Source organism: Athene cunicularia (genome assembly GCF_003259725.1).
Source record: "Athene cunicularia isolate RWA chromosome 14 unlocalized genomic scaffold, athCun1 chr14_part1, whole genome shotgun sequence".
In the NCBI taxonomy this organism is placed as follows: domain Eukaryota; kingdom Metazoa; phylum Chordata; class Aves; order Strigiformes; family Strigidae; genus Athene; species Athene cunicularia.
The window spans coordinates 4,187,544-4,211,787 of NW_020799118.1; the positions used below are offsets into that span (position 1 = coordinate 4,187,544).

At 35.0% G+C, this 24,244-nt stretch overlaps 1 protein-coding gene across 2 annotated transcripts; it reads right to left on the reverse strand.

Moving 5' to 3' along the window:
• Positions 1 to 24,244, reverse strand: ZC3H7A (zinc finger CCCH-type containing 7A). Of its 2 annotated transcripts, none has more exons than XM_026858854.1 (23): positions 23,964 to 24,236; positions 22,627 to 22,730; positions 21,440 to 21,479; positions 20,332 to 20,529; positions 19,658 to 19,816; positions 17,957 to 18,037; positions 17,828 to 17,869; positions 17,000 to 17,030; positions 16,199 to 16,479; positions 14,172 to 14,379; positions 13,195 to 13,259; positions 12,255 to 12,447; positions 10,492 to 10,653; positions 9,672 to 9,868; positions 9,340 to 9,437; positions 8,096 to 8,277; positions 5,976 to 6,052; positions 5,297 to 5,430; positions 4,820 to 4,925; positions 4,201 to 4,309; positions 3,201 to 3,334; positions 2,703 to 2,866; positions 1 to 1,415 (listed from the first exon to the last, which is right to left on the reverse strand). In XM_026858854.1, the coding sequence occupies exons 2-23, from the start codon at positions 22,692 to 22,694 to the stop codon at positions 1,226 to 1,228; spliced, it is 2,919 nt and encodes a 972-aa protein (XP_026714655.1). In that variant the 5' UTR covers positions 22,695 to 22,730; positions 23,964 to 24,236; the 3' UTR covers positions 1 to 1,225. The 2 variants fall into 2 exon arrangements, 1 of the variants encoding a protein (XP_026714655.1); XR_003399455.1 differs by having other exon boundaries at positions 1,096 to 1,415; positions 3,201 to 3,350; positions 23,964 to 24,244.

The window sequence follows — 24,244 nt, forward strand, 5'->3', positions numbered from 1 at the left end:
GTTTTTTTTTAAAAAAAAAAGAAAAAAAATAATTAAGTGAACACACAGAGAAAGCTGAAAGCATGATCTGCAGAAAAGCCAAAATGCAACACAAGCTCCAGCGACTGACTGTAAAGCCAAAAGTCTCATCAGTCCAAAGTCACCTCAGGTTTTCCATTTCCTGGGGTCTGCAGGAAATGCAGCTGGAGGTACCATTGACCTCGCAGCTGAGCTGGCTGTTAATGCCTAAACCAAAGGGCTGAAAACATCCCAGCACCACGTAGCTCCAAAATGCTTGTCTACTTTGCAAGTTAGTTGACTATTTTTGTTAATTTTAGTGATGTGATGAGCTAATGACAATACAGAAAACTGCAAACAAGCAGCTGGAGACACAAATACCAACTTACTAAGTTTTTAGCTACAGGTGCTCAAGCTTTTGCTAATAAGCAAATCATTGTTTGTTTGTTTTTTACAAAAATCTCAATCCTGAGAGGCTACATGCAGAAAACAGCTTTGTGTAAAGTTCTCTTTATTACAGGCAACATTAGTCCATACAGTAATACACAATACTGACATACAAGTGTAATCTTTCAAAATCATCATTTAAACAGCAAAGACCAAGAAACAGAATTTTAACTACTTCATTTTCGAAAATTAACTTTTTTTCCTCCCAAGATCCTTTTTCAGTAAATTATATTGAAACATACAAATAGAGAAAAAATACCCATTCAACATATATTGTAGTTAAATGGTTATTTTGTTTAAAATCTTTAATAAGAAAATCCTTTTTAGCAACCTACATATAGATAAGTAGCAAACTTTGTTTTAAACAAATCCTCTCCATTAAAAGATCTGAAGAATTTTCATCCATCATTTTCTTCTTAGCCCATAACACTCTGTTTTGTAATACCTTGATACCTTAAAGTTTTTCAACTGAAGGACTGATACTAGGGGGCTTCCTAGATATTATAACCTCTCTTCCCCCCCTTCTATTTCCTAACTTTCTGTCCAACAGAAGGTGAGTAAGCACATAATACTTCAGATTTTTTTAATCACCACTCTGTTTCATGAAAGCATAGACAGGTCTGCTCAATCCCCCTAAATCTACTATATTTTGCTGTTCAGGAGGAACAATATATGCCAATAAAAGCAGAAAACCTGCAGCTTTTCTGTCACATGCTTTTGATTATTGTCAAATTTTCTGGTTTATGCTTCCAGCTGATAACATGTATGTGTCATCTCAGTATTAGTTTAAATCTTTAAACAAAAAACTATATTTTCCAAAGTCATTATCGCTGGGAGCAATCAAGTGGTCTTTTCTTGCTTTGCTGAGCTTCATTCTTAAAACTTGTCTTCGCTCTTCCCACTCATGGAGTTCAGCATTTCCATGGGCAAATTTACAGTTGTTTCCTTCAGTGCAAGTACCAGCCATATATCTGTTAAGACAGATTTCAAATAGTGTTTTCATAGAATTATTGTGATCACTATTGTACCTAGGTATTTTGTTCCTTTTTCCAGACATGTTTTTCAAACACACTAAAATATTAAGGATGAAAAAGAACTGTAAGAGTATTTACTTTTTAAGATGATACTAACTCTAGCATTTGATTCTATTTTTCTTTCCCAGCTGTCAAGTATTTATAGAGAACAGGAGAAGGCTCTTTTCTTTCTGTTCTTCTGCTCCTACTAAGTCATTTAATGCCTGAAACTTCTAATTTCATCAGGTCAAGTTATCAGGTAAACAAAGACCTTATCATTTAAATCATTAAGCTAAAGAACTACTATTGTTAAAAAAAAAATCCAACTAAAACCCAACCAAATTTAAGTAACTAAATACTTAAGTCCTCAGTATGACTTGAAAATCTGTTTTATCCTAGTATTTTTGTATTGTTATAAGCATGCCAGTTTATATTCACTTTATACTGCATGTCCAAAGTCTGTTAGTGTTCAAAACATGTAAAAGGGGCATGTAAGCTTCTATTCAGAGACTGCAAACAAAAAATATCTTGCTTTATATGCTGGGCTATTTCTCAAGATCTCCAAATTATTCAAAATCTTTTAACTTGAAATGGAGCAACAAAGGTAACCCTACCAGCAAATTGAATCTTTAATTCCAGAATGCAGATTCCAAAGGTTTTAGCCTTCTAAAAAGATTCCAACAGTGGAAAGAACTTTCAACTGATTTACAAAGAATCTATTGCAGTCAGATAAACAGGCTGAATTTAAGAATTAAAGGGCGCAGCAAAACATACAACCAGTGCTGAGGAATACCAACAGGTCTTGGAAGTTCTCTTCCACACATTCATTAACATTTCCAATATCAAATACTCAATTCTAACAAACTTGTTTTAATGCCAACAATATTTCTACTTGCCTTAAAGCTCCAAAGTCACTGTCCAGCTAGGTGCTGTTCTTGTGTTCCACCAGTAATTAATATGCAGGTGCCTAAACTTCTTATAATACCAACAATATTTCAATGCATCTGCAATAAACTTGCAACCCTTTATTAACATCACAGAAGCAATTAATTTGGTTCCACAATTAGGCACCTTGTCACTCCCTGAGTTCTAACAGTAGGTGTTAGAATACTGTTAATTACTTACTTTCTTCTTGAAAGATCTAAGCAAACCAAGAAATACTAGAAACATTGTCAAAACTAGTAACTGCCTTAATTATTTACACTATGAACTGTTATTTTTTTTGACATCTTAAAAACCACATACCTATCACAAATGCTAAAATATCCAGTTGGAAAGCGATACTGCCAGCAGTTTTGATCATCCTCAGTGTGGAAAACCTTCTCTTTATGCTTTTCAGAAGAAATGTGACCCTGCCATTGCTTCTCACTATTACAGTTCTTCCCACACATCCAACAGTGAAAATCCACCTGTTTTCCAGAGAATTTGAAACAAAACATTAAAAACACAATGCTGTAAGCACAGAACTGCTCCTAATACATTTTGAATGTTTTATGTTGACCTGTTAGGTAAACTGTTGTTTACCTAAACTGACCCAGTTAGTGAAGTTTATGATCACCACTGGCTTTAGACAATTCAGAAGAACTGCTTTACAGCATCAGTTAAAGTTTGGATTGAGCGTAGCTAGTTAAGATCTAAGGAAGCACCAAGAAAATAAGGACACCAACATATGTTGCTGACTGGGGGAAAAACCAAACCTAAAAAACCACATTTGAATTCATAAGTATAGCTATGATTACTTACTGTAACTTCAGCATAGTCAGTTGGCATGTGAATTTGCTTCCCGTTTTCTTTGTTTGCCTGAGCCGCTGTATCATCTCCTTTTTCTGGTTTTTGACTTTTTAGCCATATGTCATACAACTGCTCCAAGTCTTGAACTAATGAGAGCAGAAGCTAAAATAAGTAATTAGCAATTAAGGCAAGAGTTTGAGAATACTAGATAAATGACTGAGTTAGCAAGCCTAATTCAGTCCCCACCTATTGTAAGAAGAAAAAAGGAAGGACACAATGTAGACAGTTACACAGTTTAGAGACAAAAGCCAAGGGCAATATGAATCTCTGGCTAGTTACCAAGACCCATTTCTGCCTATCTAGGGGAAAGTAAGATGCTACATATTTCTGAACAGGCACCCGAAGTACAGATGAAAACTGTGCCACTGTGTATCAGTATCTAAATTTTGAAGTAGTAACATGAAGTGTGCTACAGTTTTTTGTAAATTTAGTCTGCTTTTTTGCAGACCATAGTATTATCATTTATGTGATTTATAACTTCCAATTTTTGATTATTTCTCCCCAGTAATACTCTAATGGGATAACAAGTCAACAACAGAAAATAAAGAGCAATTCCCAGTAAATACACTGGGGGGGAAAAAACTCTTCCACAATTAGCTTGCCTCTATATGTCACCAACAGAATCCTAGTGTGTGCACATGGCAATACAGAGTATAAACACCAAACAATATTGCTACATGTATCATACTATTTCTAAGACATCTAAAAAAATTGATACAAACTATTATTAAAAAACACACCAGGCAACAAATATATAATACAGTTATTTTTATTTAGTACTGGTTTTGAATAGCCAGTCTGGACTTATTCAAATTTAAAAAAAAAAAAAAAGCAGCTGCAAGGTTTACTACAAAGGACAGCAAAAGGAAGTGGATTAAAAAGTAATGGAGGAAGATGAATGAAAAACAGAACAGTTAGATTTACAACAGGTTAGATTTACTCTTCTACTTACTGCTGTTCTCCTTCATATAGGTCCACATCTCTCTTTCCTCAGGACTGTGAGCAAATGAGCAGTTTCCATCATACTGACATTTCTTGCCTGAAGCAATATGATTACACAACTAGAATGTGAATGAAAAAAAATATCTTTATATAAAAAGTAAAACAGATGATGATAGAAAACCAGGTTTTCTTCCAGTCTTGGCTAGTGTTTCCCCTCCCAATCAGACATATCATTTAAAAAACAGATTTTTTTTATTTTTTTTTTTTTAATAAAAAACTCATATACTGTAGTTAGAAAAAGCAAACTGCTGGAAGCAAGTTCTCTGACTGCTTTTTGCCCCCTACCAGATTACCAGACTACAGGTATGTTTAAAATGTTTCTGAAATATTTACTGGAAACAGTAAGAAGTTAGTTAAATCACTTAAAGTTACTAACTTCCGCTGATGAGAAAGGGCTTCAGTAATAACATGCGAGACCGGCGCTTTTCTATGGCCGAACTCTAGAAAAAATACAATAAACATATCCCAGCAAATCCCATGGGAATTTCTGCAGAACTGACAAAACCAGCCCCATTATTAGTATTTTCCAGTTACCCTATTTTCTTAACTAAGTTTTCAAATTAACATACATCAAACTGCAGAGGCACTTGTTTCTTCGCAGGAAGAGGACGAATGGTCATCCACTTCTTACGTTCGTTAGACATTACTAGCACCACACGGCGATCTTTGGTCCATCTAAAAGACGCATTCAATGAAAGAAAATGCTATTAAATAAAGACACATGGTGTACACAGAAGCAGAACCAGAACCAGGAAAGCTCAGAAATGTTCTTTATAAAGCTTTCACCATACTTGAGATTTAACTAAGTTCTACTGAAACTTTACCATAACTGATAATTAAAAACCTCTCCAAAAACAGTCACTGAAGTGTTTCTCATTACCAATTATTAACGTACTACAAAGAGATGACTGTGTTCTGGCTTCAATGTTTTGGTTTTTTCTTTTTTTAAATTCCCTGTACGACTCCCAAGCAGTAACAAAGTTTCCTGAAAGAGGTTTTAAATGGCTAACAAAACAATAAAATTTTCACTGTTTGGTCTTACTTACGGGTGTCTTGCCTTTGCACTACAGTATTTTTTGTTTCTGTCTGGCTCATTAACTTGACCATTTCTCCAGCACTGACCACAAACAAACTTCATCTTCAAATTAAGTGATCCATATTTCATTTGGTTCCCAAGGATCTTAAGCCAAAAAAATAACAATAACAATAAAAGGTATTTTGTATCTGCAAAGAAATCCATACATAATTATGAATTACCCCCACAATAAAAGTTTACAGCACGTGTCTGGAAGCAGATGTTACACTGTATGCCTTGTGATAGCTTGTAATTTCAAACTAGACATTTCTTAACAAGTGCATTGTTATTCAACTTATTTCTGATTTAGGTGTATGTACACAGAAGTCGTGATAATATATACAAACTAAACACAAACATCTTACGTACTGTAAAGATAATTAATTGCCCTACGGCAGCTGACTGATATTATATTAGGTTTTATGTTCTGCCTCTGACAGAATAAGCAAAGCAAAAAAGGAATTGCATAGAAGCAAAGCAGGCATTTTAATGTACATGGAGCTAGCTGAAGAAAGCCTACAGTGAAATTGATTATTTGAGGAGAGCATTGAAAAAAATCTAGTTTCTAAAATAAGCTATATTATACACAGATATAGAAGAAGAATTATCAACGTCACTGTAGAATTAGTTTAATGGAAAAATGAAAGTACCTGTGATCCATGTGCACTAGCTTCCATGTTCTGCCAGTATTTCTTTGATTCTTGAACAATAGTATCATGTGAAATACCTGCAAAGGAAGGGAAAAAGTTCTTGAGCACTTATGACTGTTACAGAATTACAGACATGCTCAAACTGGAACGCTACTGAAGCTCCAAAGTTTTTAACCTATTTTTCTTTTTAGATATCATATACATACATATACACACACTCGTGTGGATGTGGATATACATTTACATCCATACACTCACACACATATATATGCACATACACACACACACACACACTTAAGAATCTCATGAGGGCCTCCAAAACAGAAATGTCTGTATTGTCACACCAAAAAAGCAAACATAGGTTTCTTACTGACATGTAGCTCAAGTAAGTTAAGGTGCATCTTTGAGTATTTATTTAAACATACTGTACTAAACATCTACTGAAAATCTAATTAGAAAAGCTACACTCTGTTATCCAAAATGCAAGCTGACAGACACGAGATTGCCCCTGCCTTCTTTACAAAAGTTTTAAACAAGCACTGTTAATTAGGTTTCAGAAAAAAAAAAAATCTTATAAATACTTTGGCTAAGGTTCCTATCGGAGCCATATTGTAGCACACATACTGTAACATTTACTGCTGTAATGCTACACAAATACAGACTGTCATCTGTGTTTGGATTTGAGGGTTGGCAAAATGTTTCTTTCCTGAGGCGGCATTCCTTTACTTCCCACACCTTACATTGAGAAGAGGAAACTCATTGAAAGAACAGAGACTGAGCTTTAACTGAGTTTGGCAAAGCATGAGGGCAGCATGAACACATCATAAAGTAAAAAATATGCCTTCTGTGGCAAATCAAATTTCTTGGAGAACCCAACCCTTACTTCAAAATAGAAATTACATAGCATTTGCTATCCTTGACTTTGTAGGGACAGCTGCGAAGAAAATAACTGGTTTACTTTCACAGAGAACCTTCTAAAGGCTCATCCCAAGAGACAGAACATGAAAATTAGGAAAGAAACAGTCATTTCTTATCTCTGTTTAACTTTCTTACCCCAAAATTTTCATGTCTGTATGACATCTTGTGTCAGTATGCCTGTACAAAAATCTAGATAGAAAACTGAAGCAACAAGGAGCCTCTTCTTCAAAAAAGGGACAGGTGAGGAGAAATCACAGACATAACAGGGCAAAAATGCCAGAAGTACAGAAGCACTGTAACACACTGGGATTGCCACATTTTCCTTTTTCCACCATGCATTGCAATGATCCAACATGATTAAAATACGTAAAGTACTACTGTCATGCGGAGCAAGGTAGGAAGAATGAGCAACTCTTATGCGGTACAAATTATTTACTGCCAACAGTTTGATTGCTTTTTAAAAAAAAAAAATAAATCATGAAGAGTTTAGAACTCATGACCAAGGAATGGACTGTAAGTACAGAGACATGTTGTTCAAAAGCTATCAGCTAGAAATGAAGCAGTAAAATGTTATCCTCAAAGAAGTCAACAAAAACAAGCTAAAAGTAGCCTAAATGTCCTGTGTAAGCAAGAACAGAAAAACGGTTAAATTTTATCAACGCATACACTAATGAGACATAGAGGAGCAAACTGGGAAGATTTATTTTCTGATTCATTATGTAAGAATATACAGAATGGCACTAAGCTAAATGAGAGGTTAACCGTGGAAAAATTTCATTCCTGTTCTGGGGGATGGAGGGAAATGATGGCGTAAAATATTTCAAGCTTTTCTTTCAGTCCTCTGTGAAATTTGATCAAGATCTTCCGAACTTTGAAGTTTTAAAGATAAAAACCAATCTAGTTTGACTTGGATTTAGTATCTGCTTCAGACTTCTAGTTTTATTTCAAGAAAAAAAATATGATCATAATGAACAGTTTTGACAGGTTTTATCATCAAAACCTTGCTAATTTTGAACAGCTAGTAGCCTACTCAATACTTTACATCATATTTACATTCCTGATTACTGATTATGCTGTATGAAAGATTTCACCAAACTGTAAATTAATGCACTGATCCCAAATTGCTAATTTCAGAAGGGAGTTGAAACAAGGAAGTAGTGGCATTACAATGAATAGTAAAGTGAGCATTTTAGCAAACATACCTGTTTCCTTTTGCATTATCCAGACTTTAAGCTCTACCAGACTGTGAGCATAAAAGCATTTATCCTCTCGTAAGCAGCCATAATGCACCTCATGTCTGCACAGGTCAAGCTGACATCGAACTTGAAAAGGGCGGATTTTGGAATATTTCACCATCGTTTCTCGCAAAATGTGGACAAGGCACCTGTTTTGAAAACAGTCTGTTTTAAATATTCCTTAAAAATACTTTGTTCATCTGTGGAAAATCAGAGAAAATAAATGCTCTTCATTATATCTGATTCAAATGTCTTTTTAATACTTTTTAATTGAAATTAGAAGCCCAAAAAACGTTTCCAGAAGGAGGAAGCATCTAATTATCACTTCTAGGCTGAGTAAACCAACATCACGAAACAGTACTCTTGTGAAATCCACAGGTTCCTCTTCTGCAAAGCATTACTGAATTCCATCCAACTGAATCACTGGTTTCCAAGAGGTAAAGCATATCGTGTCCACTTTCAAGTATATATCCTGATCTGATTACAAACACAAGTACTTACTCTTCTGTACAGCACCATTAAAGAGCTGACGCATCACAGGAACAGATTAGCTCTTACAGCTGTAGTATTTCCTCAGTACAGGGAAGTGGAGCACAAACAAAGCAATTAAAATGCTCCCACTTATGTTTCCATCATATAAAAATGTAAGTCTATTAATTCTCCGAAACTTATTTAACACTATTACCACTATGAAGCTTTTGTTAATTTTCAAAGGATAATTATAAGACACATTCCTCACTATTTTTTATCAACTGAATTAATAAGGACTATGATCTATTTCAGACACTGTAATTAAAATAAACCTGTTCTTAACTGAGTGAAAACTACAGCAAAAGAAGCAAAACAGACTGAAGAAAGCAAACTTAGGAACTCCTATATTAATTTCTCATCACACTTCTATTTACATCTATGCAGCTCTCACCACATAGATAAACTATTAACAAACTGACACCGAAACCAGTAAGATTCAAACATGAGGGTGCATGCCACTCATTTTGAATGCATTGATAACAAAATAGTTCACTTTCAATTCAGTTAGATGAGACAATCCTTGTTCAGTAACTTTGTGTTATCAATACTGCCAAAGCACAACAGTCAGTCAGCAAGGAAGAGAAGTTAATCAACAGGTAAGAAATGAAAGTCAATATTAAAAAATGTCCCAAAACCTTTGCTTTCAAATTTGAAACTTAGAGATAGTACTTCAGACATACTTGTTATCTTCAAAGTCATGCATAGCAGGGTGAGAACAAGAAGATGAGTTATCCTTGTTCCTTTTGCTTATTATTCTGGGTTTATGATCAAAACATTTCTGGAATACAAAAACAGGTAATTATAGAGTATGTATTTTATACATTTAAAAACATACCTTATCTTACAGATTCAACAGAGACTTCAACTAGTCTCTAATCCAAAACTAGCCAGATTATTATTGAAAACGCATTTCAAAATTTACAAAATAGTCATGTATGAACTAAAGCATTTCTTTACGGTACTTTTATTATCTATTATCATTTTTACTGTGTCATTAGAAATAAAGCAGCACCTCACAAAGAAACATAAATAATCCATGATGTTCTTGAAGAAGTCTGGACACAGTCAAGTTGATCTTTCCATTTCCTCCAAAAAGAGCTTCTCGACTAAAGGCTCCTTTGCGCTCCAGTGTCCACACATCAATCTCCTCTTGGCAATAGGCAAACGTGCAATGACCTGGATATCTGCATTCCTCTTCAGCAGCAACATCTAAAATGATAACACTGAGTATGACATTGCGTTTACACAACTTTCATTGGAAATTCATCTTAAAACTTCCACTATCTCAACTTCAAATGCTTTTAATAAAGAACTTCTGGTTGTAAACATCTCACTTAAGTCCAGCATTCAGAGGCAAAACATTATGCTGAATGACCTGCCAAAAATGTAAGGCTTCTCAGGAAGGCTGATGCACACCCCCATCACCTACCCTTTTCTAGTCTAAGGCTGAGAACCAGAATACCCTTTGCTTAAATACAGCTGTTAATTCATCCACAAGACATTTTGCTTACTTTGTAAGCAGAGGCTCATACTGCAAAAGTCTAACAAGAATGCTTTTTTGTTGTTGTTTTGAACAGTAGTCCAGCACTTGGCAGAAAAGTTATTCATGATGAAGAACAGTACAGAAGTACAGTGCATCTTCTCTAAATAATCACATTAATGGTCAAAATATGGCTCTGCTTACAGCCTTTGAAAATATAAACAAGCCAGTGAACTTCCTTCTCCTCTTCCCAGGAGTAAGATTAAAAACTCATTCTATACTTCACTGTGGAAAAACTAAACTATATTACTTCAAGTGTAGTCATTAGCATCTTACTATCTCTAACACGTACCTTTACATATATAATATGGTCCCACATACTGTGTCTTTGTTGGTCTTGGACGTATTTTTTTCCATGATTTATCTTCAGAGTTTTTTATTCTGCCAATTAGAATATCCTTCTTACATTTATGTTCTAAACTGGGATGGTAAGCATAATCCAGTAATTTAGGACCTGAAACAACCACAGAAAATTGCTTATATTTGCATAAATTGCAGCATACTTTTAACATCTCCATACAGACTGGCACATAAGACCAAAAGCAGAGTATATGAACACACTGTATAGAATTCCTACTTGCACCAGCAACTCTGAAGGACCGAAAGTCATTAACAGGCATGTTGAGCAGAACAGAAAAAAAATGAATACTTACAAAAGGACCAGTCTCAGCAAGAAAAAACCCCACAAGTTATTTGGGGAGGGATGCTGTGTTAACTTAAATTGCTTATTTATAGTAAGTCAATGCAGATGAATTCCAAGGACCAGTAAATGGCTCTCTTAACCTTCAACTTTTATTGTGTCAGAACAGTTACGATGTTCAGAGACAAAACACGCTAGGTAAGGAGTACACACTTGCCAAAAATCTAAATGCCAATTGCAGATCTTTCTGATTTTGGAAACAAAAATATGTCTAGCTTTAAACTCTGTCTTTAGCATGATACTCAAGATTACATTACCACAAAGATGAAGAAATCAGGGGGAAAGTCTGAAGACAAGCAATGCTCAGTGAATTTTGCTATTTAAGAGACTACAAAAACAAGAGCATGACCCAGTTTCCCTGGGTAAGAAGCTGATGAAACAGTACAATTTCCAGAGTAGGTAATAAAAGCAGGAGGCACTTAAAGGCTTTGATAGAGATGCAAAGAAACAGAAGAAATAGATGCTTGGATACAAAAAGTGAAGCTAGGAACATCCTAAGTACTTCCACCAATATTTTACAGCTCCTGCTTTTAACAGAACGTGTTCTGTGGTTTTTCAAACATCACTTCATGGATTATTCTTGTAAAAATAATTTTAAACTAATGTAAAAGTTCTCAAAACTACAATAGTCAGCCCCTAAATATCTCAATACAGTTCTTTATTAGTATATCAATGACGCCTATAACTTGAAACACGATGCTTATTTTTAAGATTAGTCTTGATAAAAGCCATTGCCTCTAAAATATGGCTCTGTAACAGCAACAGCTCAGGCCTAAAAGATTAGTTATATTAAAGCCTAATACTGGTTAAGATCCTTTGAGTCAATACAGTGGAGTTAATTATTACTAAGGTTTGGAAGCCTCAAGATTATGATTTAGAATTAGTTTGAAAGAACAATAAAACAGATGGGATGTGAAGGTTACCAGGTACTTTGAACTGCAGTTCAATTCCCCATGGCCAATCAGAGAGAGTATTGCAAGTTTTTTTTAGTCTTGAGCAAAGGTGTCATTCTTCACAGTACCCTGGGGGTTGGGAGGAAAGCGAATACAGAATGTGAACAACCTTACATAGTAAACCTACAGGTTGGGGAAAGCGTGTGGTGATTTGTGGTGGTTTTAGGAATACAAGAATCTATTAGGACAAGAAATAAAGACAAGAAGAAAGAAGATAAAATAGCTGCTGAAACATTTTACCAGTTCCTTAATTGTAAGGCTGTACTACATCTGCAAAGAACAAGTCAAGATTAACAGTTTAGAAGTCAACAGTATTTTAGCTTATGAACACTAAAATTTTAAATGTATGCTTTTTATTTAAAAAAAAAATAAAAAAATCAACCGAGTCCAAAAGCCCCTTACCTTTTTTGACAAAACACAACTGGCAGGCCTGTCTCAGGTCATGTGTGCCTTCTAATGGGTTTCTTCCCGCAAGTGCTGAAGATACGGGTATATTAGCAGTTGCACTGCTAAAAACATTTGAAAAGTCATTTCTAGTTTGGCCTGCAATTCCCATGTAATTTTCGGACCCAAACAAACTACTGGGGCCATTTATCTGTTGGAAGAAAGCATATTTTACTTGATCTATGTAATTTACCTACAAATAAAATTTAACCTACTGATGTTACTCTTCAAAGTATAAAAAAGACTACACACAAAAAAATAACACAAGCTTAATCACATGTCTTAAGAAGGGACACCAAGATCTTACAAAAGTTGTATACCCAGCACAGACTAAGCATGTAACAACACCCAGCCAGTTACAGTGAGAAGAACAGCACTTGCCAGGCTAATTATTACTCCATCCTGCTTCATGAGGATGAAACCCTTCATGCCACACTTGCCCACACAATCAGTGGCCAGCAGCATGACTGACAATATACAGCATGCCTAGAATACAGAGACCAGACAGATTCATAGACACAAGATGATTTCTGCTCTGCTCCAGAACTAGGACAGTTCTCCAAGATTCCTAACATTTGGCACTTAGACCATAGGAGATTTTCTTCCTTAGGTTGGTTATTTTACAGTTCCACAGTATTTTACAGCAAGTTCCTCTGAATTGGAAAATGGCTATGACAGCAGTCAAAGTTTGCATACAGAAAACAACCTTTGTAAATCTTTTCTTGCATAGAATTGCTGTTGCTGTGAGCTACTGTACAACTGTTTTTCAAGCCAAATTAATATTTTAATGGTTAAAGTGCCATTTCTAAAAAATAGAAATTTCTACTGTAAAAACTGAGATCCATGTTAAGCCTTCAACATTTAAACTGATGTGAAAGAAAACATGAAAAATACTTACAAACAACGGGGAATTATTGCTGCTAAGTGTTGGTGTCCCATCTCTAGAAGCTGAACTTGAGAGGTCTAAAGGAATAAAAAGAAGTTTTTTCTATTGAAAAAAATTATCATTCCTGAGAACTACAAGTATCAAAGGTTTCATTTTTTGACAAACATCAAAGGTTTTTTTATTGCTGATTATTTTTTTCAATAATGTAAAAGCCCCTTGTAAACATCTGGGCTGAAAAATTACTAGGTAATCATCTTCAGTATAACCATCTGATTAACATCAGCAGTAGCTTCACAGATATACGCTGAGGCAACATGAAGATGCTTGTGCAGTACAAAAAGGGTAGCTAGATAAGCAATACCTGGCCATCAAACACGAGATGAAAGATGGTTAAGAGAATTCTTCTATTTTTAATTTTATTTTGTAAATTTGGCTTCATTCTAAACAGAGCATGCTCCTGTAACACCAGTAATTAAAGATTAAAATTTTATTTAATCTTTTCTAGTTCATTGACTATTTATATCTCGTTATTTCACTACATAATTATAGTCCATAGAGTCTGAACCCAAACATCTAATACTGGTATCTTTTCAGAGTACACAGTTATACCAGCCTTTTAAAATTCTATCGCCAAACTATCAGAAATGGTTTAAGCTGTAAAAACAGCTTTGTTTGGGAAAAAAAAAAAAAAAAGTTTGAAGGAACTTGGTTCCTTCTTTATACTTACTCACCTGAAACAAATAGCTTACACAGTAAATGCAGAAAAACTAACCAGTAGGAGCTTGGAGCATGCTTATGCAGAACTCAAGTAAAAAAGCTTTATTTATAAGTTCTTGTGTACAACCAACACTGATTATCAATACTCTCAAAAACTGTGAGCACAGATCAGATGTTAAATATTACTGAACAGTTGTGAAAACTCATTTGTTAAAAAGACAAGCGCTCTCTCTCTCATCATAAAACTTGAAATATTAAGACTCATTTCTTACCTCTTTTTGGGTCACTGATTGAAAAGGTGCTTAATGGTGAACAAAAATTTTCCAGCGAAGAAGCCAAAGGCTGTGAAAAGATTTCTGAAAGAGAAGGTGAAGGAACAAATCCTGCACTAACTGGTAGTGTCCCCAACAAAGAGGCAGAGAAAGGTACACTAGGAGCTACGCTTCCTGCAGGAATAGGTCCTCTGGCTCCTGTAGTTTGCTGGAAAAAATTTAAAAAGAATGTCCACACGCAGCAAAAAAGCTCTTAATAATACAATCTGCAAAAGTGTTTCTTTTAGTAAAGTTTCTGCAACATTTTTGTAAACCTACTGAAAAACAACAATAAAAGGTACACTACAGCACTCTTACAGAGCTACAGCACACACACAACTACAGTAACCAAACCCTAAACAATGCCCTACTGCCAGAAGTTATCCATGAATTGACCACTTCAAATTTCACTTAGCTGAAGTTTATTAACTTACTAACAGATTTGGATATTTTTATGAATCAGATCAGAGCTGAATTTCCAAATTATGTTAAAAACATAAGACAACGGGGAAGAGTAGGAAGAGGCAGAAAACAACATTTTTTTTTTCTCTAAATAAGGAGAATATAACTCTTTACTGTACCACAATTTGAATTAAGAGTTAGCTTTGAAATAAATCCTCAGATATAATCAAATAATACCATGTTCTGCAAAGACTAGATCACCTTTTTTCCCCTCCATGGAAAATAACATCTCCTTCTGCACCCCTTTGCTAAGGACATTCCAAGTGGGGCAGTTTCCTTCTATTCGCCCTGTAATCCCAAGAAGCTCCCCCCTTGTCTGGAGGGTGACAAAATAGGTCTGAACAGAGTTTGGCCAATGTGAAACTCCCTCTGTTCCCCAAGTTGTTAGCCTACAACTCATTCAAGATGCTGCACTACAGGAAATTGCAGTCTATCTTGGAAGATGGTTATTTCCTCCTGCTTTCACTATGGCAGACTTCCTAGGAGCTCTTAAAAATAATTACTTTCTACAGTTCTGAATACTTTCTACAAAGCAAAGTGGATAAAACAGAAAATTAGATGCCCAGGCATTTTTAAATTAAAAGTTTACAACTGCATCCACAGCTGAATGAATTAAAATCGCAACTAACTGAAGAATTAAATATGCCACAGCCTCATTTAAAACTGCAATACTAAGGGCTTCAAATGACTGGCAGGGCCACAGCAGAGAGTCAGTAACCGTGCTGACAACTTCAGACATCTCTGCTCATCAAGCAGAGCTCTCATTCTGACTAAGAGGTGAGGAACTGTGTATGCTTCACAGTCTGTTGTATATGTATAACTCTGGAATAACGGTGTAATTAAGAACAATTCTTCATGTGTCTACATTTATCTAATAATCTCTTCTAAAAATGTAAAAAGTTAAACTCACGACGGTCTAACTATTTCTGGTTATCCAGGAGGTGGATCTGAACAAAGCTCTGATCACAGAGATACCAGTAAACACACTGAAAGACCATGGTGCAAGTACTACTGTCCTGCAAAGCTATTAGTCTATGTTTAACTATAGTTTATACAGCTACAGGGTGGCCCCTCCAACACGCTCTCAGGCTGTGAGAGGGTTTATTTGAACAAAAAAAAAAAAAAAAACAAACCACCAAAAAACCAAAAAACACACTAGCCTAGACTTCAAATGTCTACTTCATTTTTCACAGTATTTCCTGGAAGCGGTATCCGTCCCACTGTGGCAGCATTGGTAGTAACACAGCAGCATTTCTGAAGTAGTATCCCTCCCCCAGCAACCTCACCCAGGTTTTCTAACATACAAAATCAATGTAATCATCCTTGCAGCTCTGCTGGGCCCTGGTATCTTTACAGTCACATTTACAAGAATCTGCACCTGGGAAAATCAACCCAACTATGCACAAATACAGCTCAGTGTAACTAGGAAAGGTAACACATTTCACTACCAGCCCACTTGATAAAAAGACAAGATCTCACTCATAAGGACAGTGTTTTGAGAAAGAAAACAAACAAATAAATCTTACCATAACATTTTCATCTGGATCAGGCACAGAATCAAGTAATTCATCAAGTTCTTCCCCAATAATTATATCTCCATCTCCACAATCTAAACATGCTTCTGGCATAGAGAAAGAAACATTCCCTCCGTTTGCCAACACTGCAGAAGGCAAAGAAACCTTTTCCACTTGCAGAGGCATAACAGAAGATAGAGATGGTACAGGTACTGATGACACTTTAGACACTTCAGAAGCAAAATTTGATGAAGAAGCAGCAGAAACCTTCTCTTGCTTCTGGTCAGATAAATCTGAAACAAGTAAGAAGGGAATGACTGGAGCTTTTGTTCAAAGATGTAAAAATATCTCACATAACCTTTATCCTGACAGTGTGGGAGGGGAGGGAGTGGAGAAACACGAAGAAAGTTTAAGCAAAATCCTATTAAATGTTTTCAGCTTCCACTAACCTCCAATTCATGTGTCCCTATATATCAGTGTTTACATATTACTCAAACTATATAAGACAGGAAAAGTTACAGACCTGATACTTTACTAAATCTTTGCCATATTCTCCAGTTTCTACTTTTCCAAGGGAAGGAGAACGAGACTATCACTATAGGAGCAATCAGAATCACATCAGTTAGGGAGACCAAAAAAAAATTTGCTCAGCCACTTAAATATGTTGTTTAGAGGTAAACAGATCAGACTTTTGTAACACAGATCCTTCAAAGGGCACGATGAATTTTCTTGCAAAATTTTGTAACAAATAGGATGAGATATGCATGACACACCTACTTCCTAGCATTAATATTGTAACACAACGAGACTCACCTAACTCAATATCTTCTACAGAAGAAGGATTCTGTAAGTGAGAAAAAAATACCTCTCAGCACTCTGAACATTAAAAATTTTCAAATACATATCTACAGACCAAGAATGTAAGTTCTCAAATTTAGGTTTTATAAACTTTGAAACTGATGAAATCTCAATGAATTTAAAGGTCAAATCATTTTTTAGATAAAGCATCCATTTGTGGACTGAAATTCACTCATGGTATCACTAAAAATCTGCAACCAACCAACCAAAGTAAGCGTGATACTTCAGGGAATGAGAGAGTCTAAACAGTATCTTAAATGAGCTGTTCCTACGTTTCCTCTTTCATTTAGAGCTAAATTGTCTACATCCCCACAAAAAAAAGTCTGTAAGAAAGATGAACTCCTCTTCATTACTGCTATTCAGACACATTACAAATAGCAAGATAAATGCAAGTTCAGCTGGTAGTGAAGGTCGAATTTGGACAAATTCATAAACTGAAAAGGATTTTATCCAAGCACCCTTCACTTTGATAACTGTCAACAAAATAAATAAAGCACATCAACTATGCCCTCGCTTCAAACTGTCAAAAGTAAATATATTCAGTGCACTGGATTTAATATTGTAGCTAACATTTACTCTACAAAGGTAACTTGGATGATAATCTTATGTACTAGTCTGCCATAAATATAGAGCAAATCTGAAGATCGACAGAACCCTATAGTCCAAAATAACATCTTATATAAAATGTCAATTACACCATTTTCACTTCATCGTCATGAAATTATGATACAATTATTCCCCTCTTTTAAAATCAGCTTGCACTTGGAACATGTAAAACCTTACCTGAGTTGATACATCACTAGAAACTGAATTGGAGGAGGGTGGCTGCAATGGAAAGATACCTTCATTAAATACAAAATTGATTATAAAGAGAGGGAAACCTCAATGTAAAATGTTAAAATAAAATCTTACCTTTGCTCTTACATATGCTTTCCTTATTTTTAACCCCAGTTTTTGAGCTAGTTCTTGGGTAAGCTTAATCACACTTTCATCCTAAAAGACATAAATAAAATTTCATGATTTACATGTACTGTCATCTAGTCAAGACATCTGTTTACATCTCAGTCTATATTCTGCAAGATCCCTATATGCAGGATGTCTCATAATGCATTTTTCTTCTTTCACAAACATATGGGACTGCAAGCTAATGCTGAAAAATACATCTACCCTCAAGCAAAATTACTCCTATTTTTTGAATTTAAAAAAGCCAGAAAATAGAGAGTATTCTTCTCTTCTATTTGAATTTAAAATAATGTACAGATTTTTCCAAAACCAGAGAAGTTCAGAGAAGTGGGTTTTGTGGGTGGGTAACTTTTGTTTATTTGGGGAGGGCATTTGTTCTTTGAGGGGAAGGGGTTTTTTCTGATGTTTTGTTTTTACACAAATTGAGGGCCACATTTCTGATTACCATAATGTCAGTTACTACATAACGCTGTTGAATACTTAATGACGACTCCAAATTTTAGCAGTAATTGCATCACACAGCTAGAAAAGTTGAGTTAAAAACCTGGTCATATTTCACTCTGTCCTATAGTTCTAATAACTATCCATTTAAATTAATTTAAGACTTAGTTTTCAGAATGTGTAGCTAGAAAAAGCTATTTATAAAACTTATATAAAGGCATATAAACCTTAAGCGAAAACATTGAGATCTGGAAGTGCAAAGTGAGGATCCAAAGTACAAGTTACACATTCAGATAAACTGCTTGTATCTTTGGAAACAGAACCAAAACCTTCTCTAGATCAATAAATAAACCTATGCTCAACAGTTGTCTAGCCATTTCACTGTAATTTTGATGTAGAAAGGTGGAAAAAATGCAAGACAGCATTCCGTCCTGTGATCAGTCTATTTTGAGCAAAGTATGTAAAGTTTTCATCAGCAATTTAGTTCAAATCAGGAATGCATTTCTGTAATGAAAACTTAATTACACTCTCTCACTGCATTGTAGTTTGCATTATGAAGGGTCTCAAGAGAGCTAAATTAGATTCATGTTGGATGAAAGTAAATTGAAGGTTCTGCAGGAGTGCACTTGATACACCCCATAAAAAAACCCAAATAATCCATAAACAACCATGGAAATCAAATCCTCAGGACAAGCATTTGAGGCTACAGGTCCTCTCTGTTTATACCACACACTGCTTGCTAGTATAGGTGTAGCCTAAGATTAGAGGTGCACAGTAAGTGATTCAGATGAAGGACAATGCACAGATAAGAATGTTACTAAATGCTTGGAAAGCTAAAATACAGTTATCAAAAGAATCAATATCGTACATTATAAAGAGAAAAACCACCTCTAATTATGAGTATACTTCTGAATGTAGAGAATTTTACACAACTAATTCAGTGGTTCTAGTGTTCGCTGTAAACATTCATGGCACATGACCTCCACTGCAAAGTGACAATTTCTTTTGCTGAAAGTTTACACAACAAACTGAGTTTGGGGACTATAATCTCTGCTGTCAGTCTTCACTTCCACAACAAAAAATAATTCTTAGAGGAGTAAAAAAATATTTTACTGCATTAAAAAAAAGCAAAACCAACCAAAAAACCTTCAATGTTCATGTATGTTTTCTGTACTAAATCTTTTAAAATAATCAATATAATTTACTTACCTGCGGCACAGCAAGAGAACATTTTGCTACAGCATCATAAGCCTTCTTATACCTTCCTAGTTCATTCAAAGCTTTTGCTTTCCGATAGAGAGCTCTGAAATTGTTTTCATTCAATCTTAGTGCTATCTCACAGTCTTCTAGAACTTTTTCATGCAATCCCTACAAGGAGAAAAAAGAAAAAAAATCAGAACTATTATTATCAAAATACCGAATTCAAACTGTATTAGATGAAGGTATTGAAAACATTCACCAAGGCCGCTGCACGCTGCATGTATGAGTTTTGCCAAGTCACCAACTTACACAAGTAAAAACAAGCAGGGTCATCATTCATGTAAAATCCAATAATAAAGAGAATTTAGCTCTTTCACAACAGCTATCTTATTCCATAGAGAAAGCAGAAGACTCAGGTGCAATCAGCAGTATAAATGAATAAAAATACCATTCCATCAACTTCCAAGCTGTATGGCTTTTATGTTAATATTTTAGTAACTAAAAATATCTTGATGATTATACTTTTAAAAAGAAGTTATTAAAGAATATACCAAAACGATGATCTGAAACATGCCAATTCTCAAACCAACACCAAGAGCTTTTCACTCACTAGGAAACTTTCCATGCCTCCTACTGTTAGCACATTGTTCTTGAGAAATCATACAGTTTAAACAGAAACTTACCATATTTGAAAAACATGCTATCCTGTTCACATGCAGCTTCTCTAAAATATCATCAGAAACATGGATTTCTTCAGAATTAGCATAATCAGCTATGTTTATAGCTTCTGTATAGTGACTCAGTGATCCTCTCCAATCGCCTTCTCGATACACATCATTCCCTTCATTAAAAAGATTTCTAACAAGCTCTCGTATAAATAACTGGAACAAAGAAAAGAAACACTCATCAACAGCAATTTTGTTATCTTCCATGTTTCCAAATAGCTTTTCAAATAGAAAATTTATACTTGTAACTTTACAGAATCAAAATTAAATGCAAAACAGTTGTCTACATTAGTATTGTCTATATTAGTATTTTTCTTCCAACATTTTTCCAAGACAATCTCTAATATCCAACACCACAATACATGTAAATAAAAAAGAGGATGAACTACCAACAAACAAATTACTTTGTATAAGTAACTTTAAAAAGACTTTAAAAATAGTTTCATAAACTAAAAAAACCAAAACAAATAAAACCCACCAAAAATCTATTCCATACATTCTTTTAGCAAGCAGCAGTCATAGCAACTGGCCAGCCGGTAGTACACAAAGGCTGCTTTTGCAGAACAAAAGATTTTTTTAAAATCTAAAGTGTAAATGATTGCAGTTTTATCTAGTATGTTCTCAAATCCAATGAAAACACCTACTATTGGCTAAAAAAAATGCTAAAAAAGATGTCTGAAAAGATAAGTTAAAAATTACGCAAAATAACATGTACAGAAGCAAAATATGTTATGAAGACCTTATGTGACTGAGATCCTTTTACCTCAATTTTACTGTGCTACTCTAAACTGTACTCAGAATAGCACACTGTTTGATCCAATGAATACCCCACATTCATCCCTAACACCAGTAGAGAAAGAGTTAATCTGAACTGATATATGAGTGAATTCCGGGCATCCAAATACCTGAGTATCACAATGTAAGTAATTCTCCAGTTCCAATACTGAGGCATTGTAAATTACCATTCATACTGTATCAGTTAAATGATGATTAAAACCAAGAATAAATATAATACAATAGGTCCATGTTGAAAAACCTTCTGGAAATGCAAAAGTAATTTCATTACCTCATATTGTTCCTGCGTCCCTGGATAGGGTAAAGTAGATCTAGAAAAAGAAATTACAAAAGTACTTATTATACATACTGCTTAAAAGACAATCACATTGGAGAACACTGGTGTTTACTAAAAGCAGTCTCATTTGCTGCAACAGGCAGATCTCTGTAATATTGTCTACTGCCCGCACTGAACAAGGCAGGAGTGCTGTAGAATAGTTTTGATTAAACAACTGTGTTTTCTTATTACTAATGACTCATTTTCAATTAAAGTTGCATAGCCAGTCTTAACTCTGCTGTTCAAAATGTATTAAGGTTCTGAATACTTTGAGTTTAAAACCTCAAGGTTGTTTGTCTAAAAACAATTTCCTTCCTCTCCTCCACTATGTAAAACCAGATTATACATGAGGAGAACTGTAATCTTTCTTCTTGTAAGTATTATAAAATGACAAATTATCTGTCAAAAGAACACATCAATTTTAATTAAGTCATACCAGTGACACTACAGGAATTTTAAGAATCCTTTTGCATGACACACAACAGAGATCTCCTCTAGCACAGAACAGAGGTATTTGCTTCTAACGTTTCGGGAAGAAAAATAAGAACCCTTTCCATTCCTATATAGCTCCTGAGAATCTGTTTCTAAGTAATTTTTTAAAGGGCAGTTTTGTTTGTTTGTTTTAAAAAAAGAATGCCTTACGTGAGCAGTGAACTAGTGTGAAACTTCACAATGATTTTAAGCTAGCCAGGATCTTCTAGAAAAGAATTTGGCACTGATCCGAATGAAAATTAACTACTAAGATCATTTTTCAATAGGTTAAATTTTACCTCCAGAGATTTGAAACATTTAGGTGGTGGCAAGCAAACTCACACCTTTTCAGTAGCAACCTAGCCTTAGGTATAGCTGTTGATAAGGTGGATTTTCAAACTATTAACATTTTCCACCCACCAAAAAAATTCAACACTGATTTTTCTTAAAACCAGAAGAGGAATACCCTCCCACCTTCAATCTGCTCTGTTGGGTTCTGTCTTTTCCTTAAGACTGCTCCCCATTTCCATGTCAGTGTCAGCAAATATTCTGAGGAGAAACACTGGTCTTCTTCCTTCCACTGCTAGTGCTATATCAAAAGGACATTCCCAGAGCTATCCATTTCATATATATGTGTATAAACATACAAGAATAAAACCACAAAATCGTACTCTATAAACTGAAGTCCTTTCTTAATGTCCTGTTGTCTAGTGCTTCTCTCTTCCGACACATTGGACATGTTATCCTGAACATCCACTTTTCGGATATGCCACTCCTCAAAAAGGAAGAAAGACAAATGGCTGTTAATAAATTACCAGTTTGCATTTGGACCAGAAGGATCCAGTCTCACATCAATACTAAGTCCAACATACAAAGACAACCCTGCACCACAGCTTCAGAGAACACGCTCCGAAGAAACTTCAGACAAACACTGAAGTGCCCACAGCGATATAGGTAGAAACCCCAGGTCAGAACCAACACCCAACTTACACAACACTTCTACAGAGAACCTCTCTTCCAATTTCTAATTTATCTTTGGTGTTCCACTTATTTACTCTAGATGATACAGTCACGTTAGTGAAACTAAACCCAACTACAAGCACAGCTTGCACGCATTACTGCTAAACCAAGCTTCTACACTCTCCCCTTTTAATAGCTTTATACTTATTTTGTTTGAAGTAGAAATAAACTCAAGAGCCTGGTATATTTATTAATAAAACCCAAACTGATTAGAAAACTACCATTAAGTCCAAGTCTAGAGTAGTGCATCATCACCCATGCACTAAGGTGCAATTAGAAGCAACATGCCTCTATTTTAATAATACCTACCAGTTGACCTAGGCAAAAACCTTGGAAACTTTACCTGTAGCAAAGACTACCTACTTCATTTGAAAAACTGAATTACTTTAATGTAAATTCCACATTGTCAGCCTGACATTTCCATGCAATTTAAGTAGTCTGATTCAGCGATTATTATTTTTTTTTCCCCCATGTCTTTCATTTACTGGATTTACAAATCAAGTTAGGCAAGCTAACACAATCTGCATAACCTTCATGAGAAGGCTATTTGGTTTCACAGCTGCATACAGCTGTGACTAACTGCAAGATAAGAACACAATTTCTTTTCACAAAATAAGATCAGTAGGACAGTTTTATTCTGAAAATACCGAAATTCAGAAAAAGGCTTTTAGCTTGAGGAAGTACATTTTTTTGGTGAAGAAAATTACTTTTTGTAGGAATTTATAGTTAAAAATAATTGACCTGCATACAGTACATTTCTGTTTGTCTTGAAGTGAAGCTAAAAAGTCAGTATTTTGTGCCAGGTTACTACTTCACATCAATGACGGATGTAAACAAAGTAAAACAAAAACCAAAACAACCCCCAGCAAACTCAACAAAATCCCAACTGAGAATAGAAACAGACTGTAGAGACTACCCTACTTTCTCCAGATTATTTTGAATAATGAAACAATCTGAAGAGCTTTCAGCTCTAATAATGTTTACAAACCTTTCCAAAGCATGTTAAACGTATGAAGTCTACACCGTTTCAAGTCATTAAGTTAGTCCTATTGTAACACATTCCTAAAAAAAGCATAAGAAAGTGAATAATTTTCTTAAGCTCACTAAGCAAATTAATGGAAACATTCCAAGGTCCCTATTTCACCTCACTTCCCACTGTGAACTCTACTATCACCAAGCTTAAAAAATTAAAAAAAAAAAAATCAGTTTGTAGATAAATATCACGGACACCTACAATAGTTCACCAACATGAACTGTTCAGATATGGCT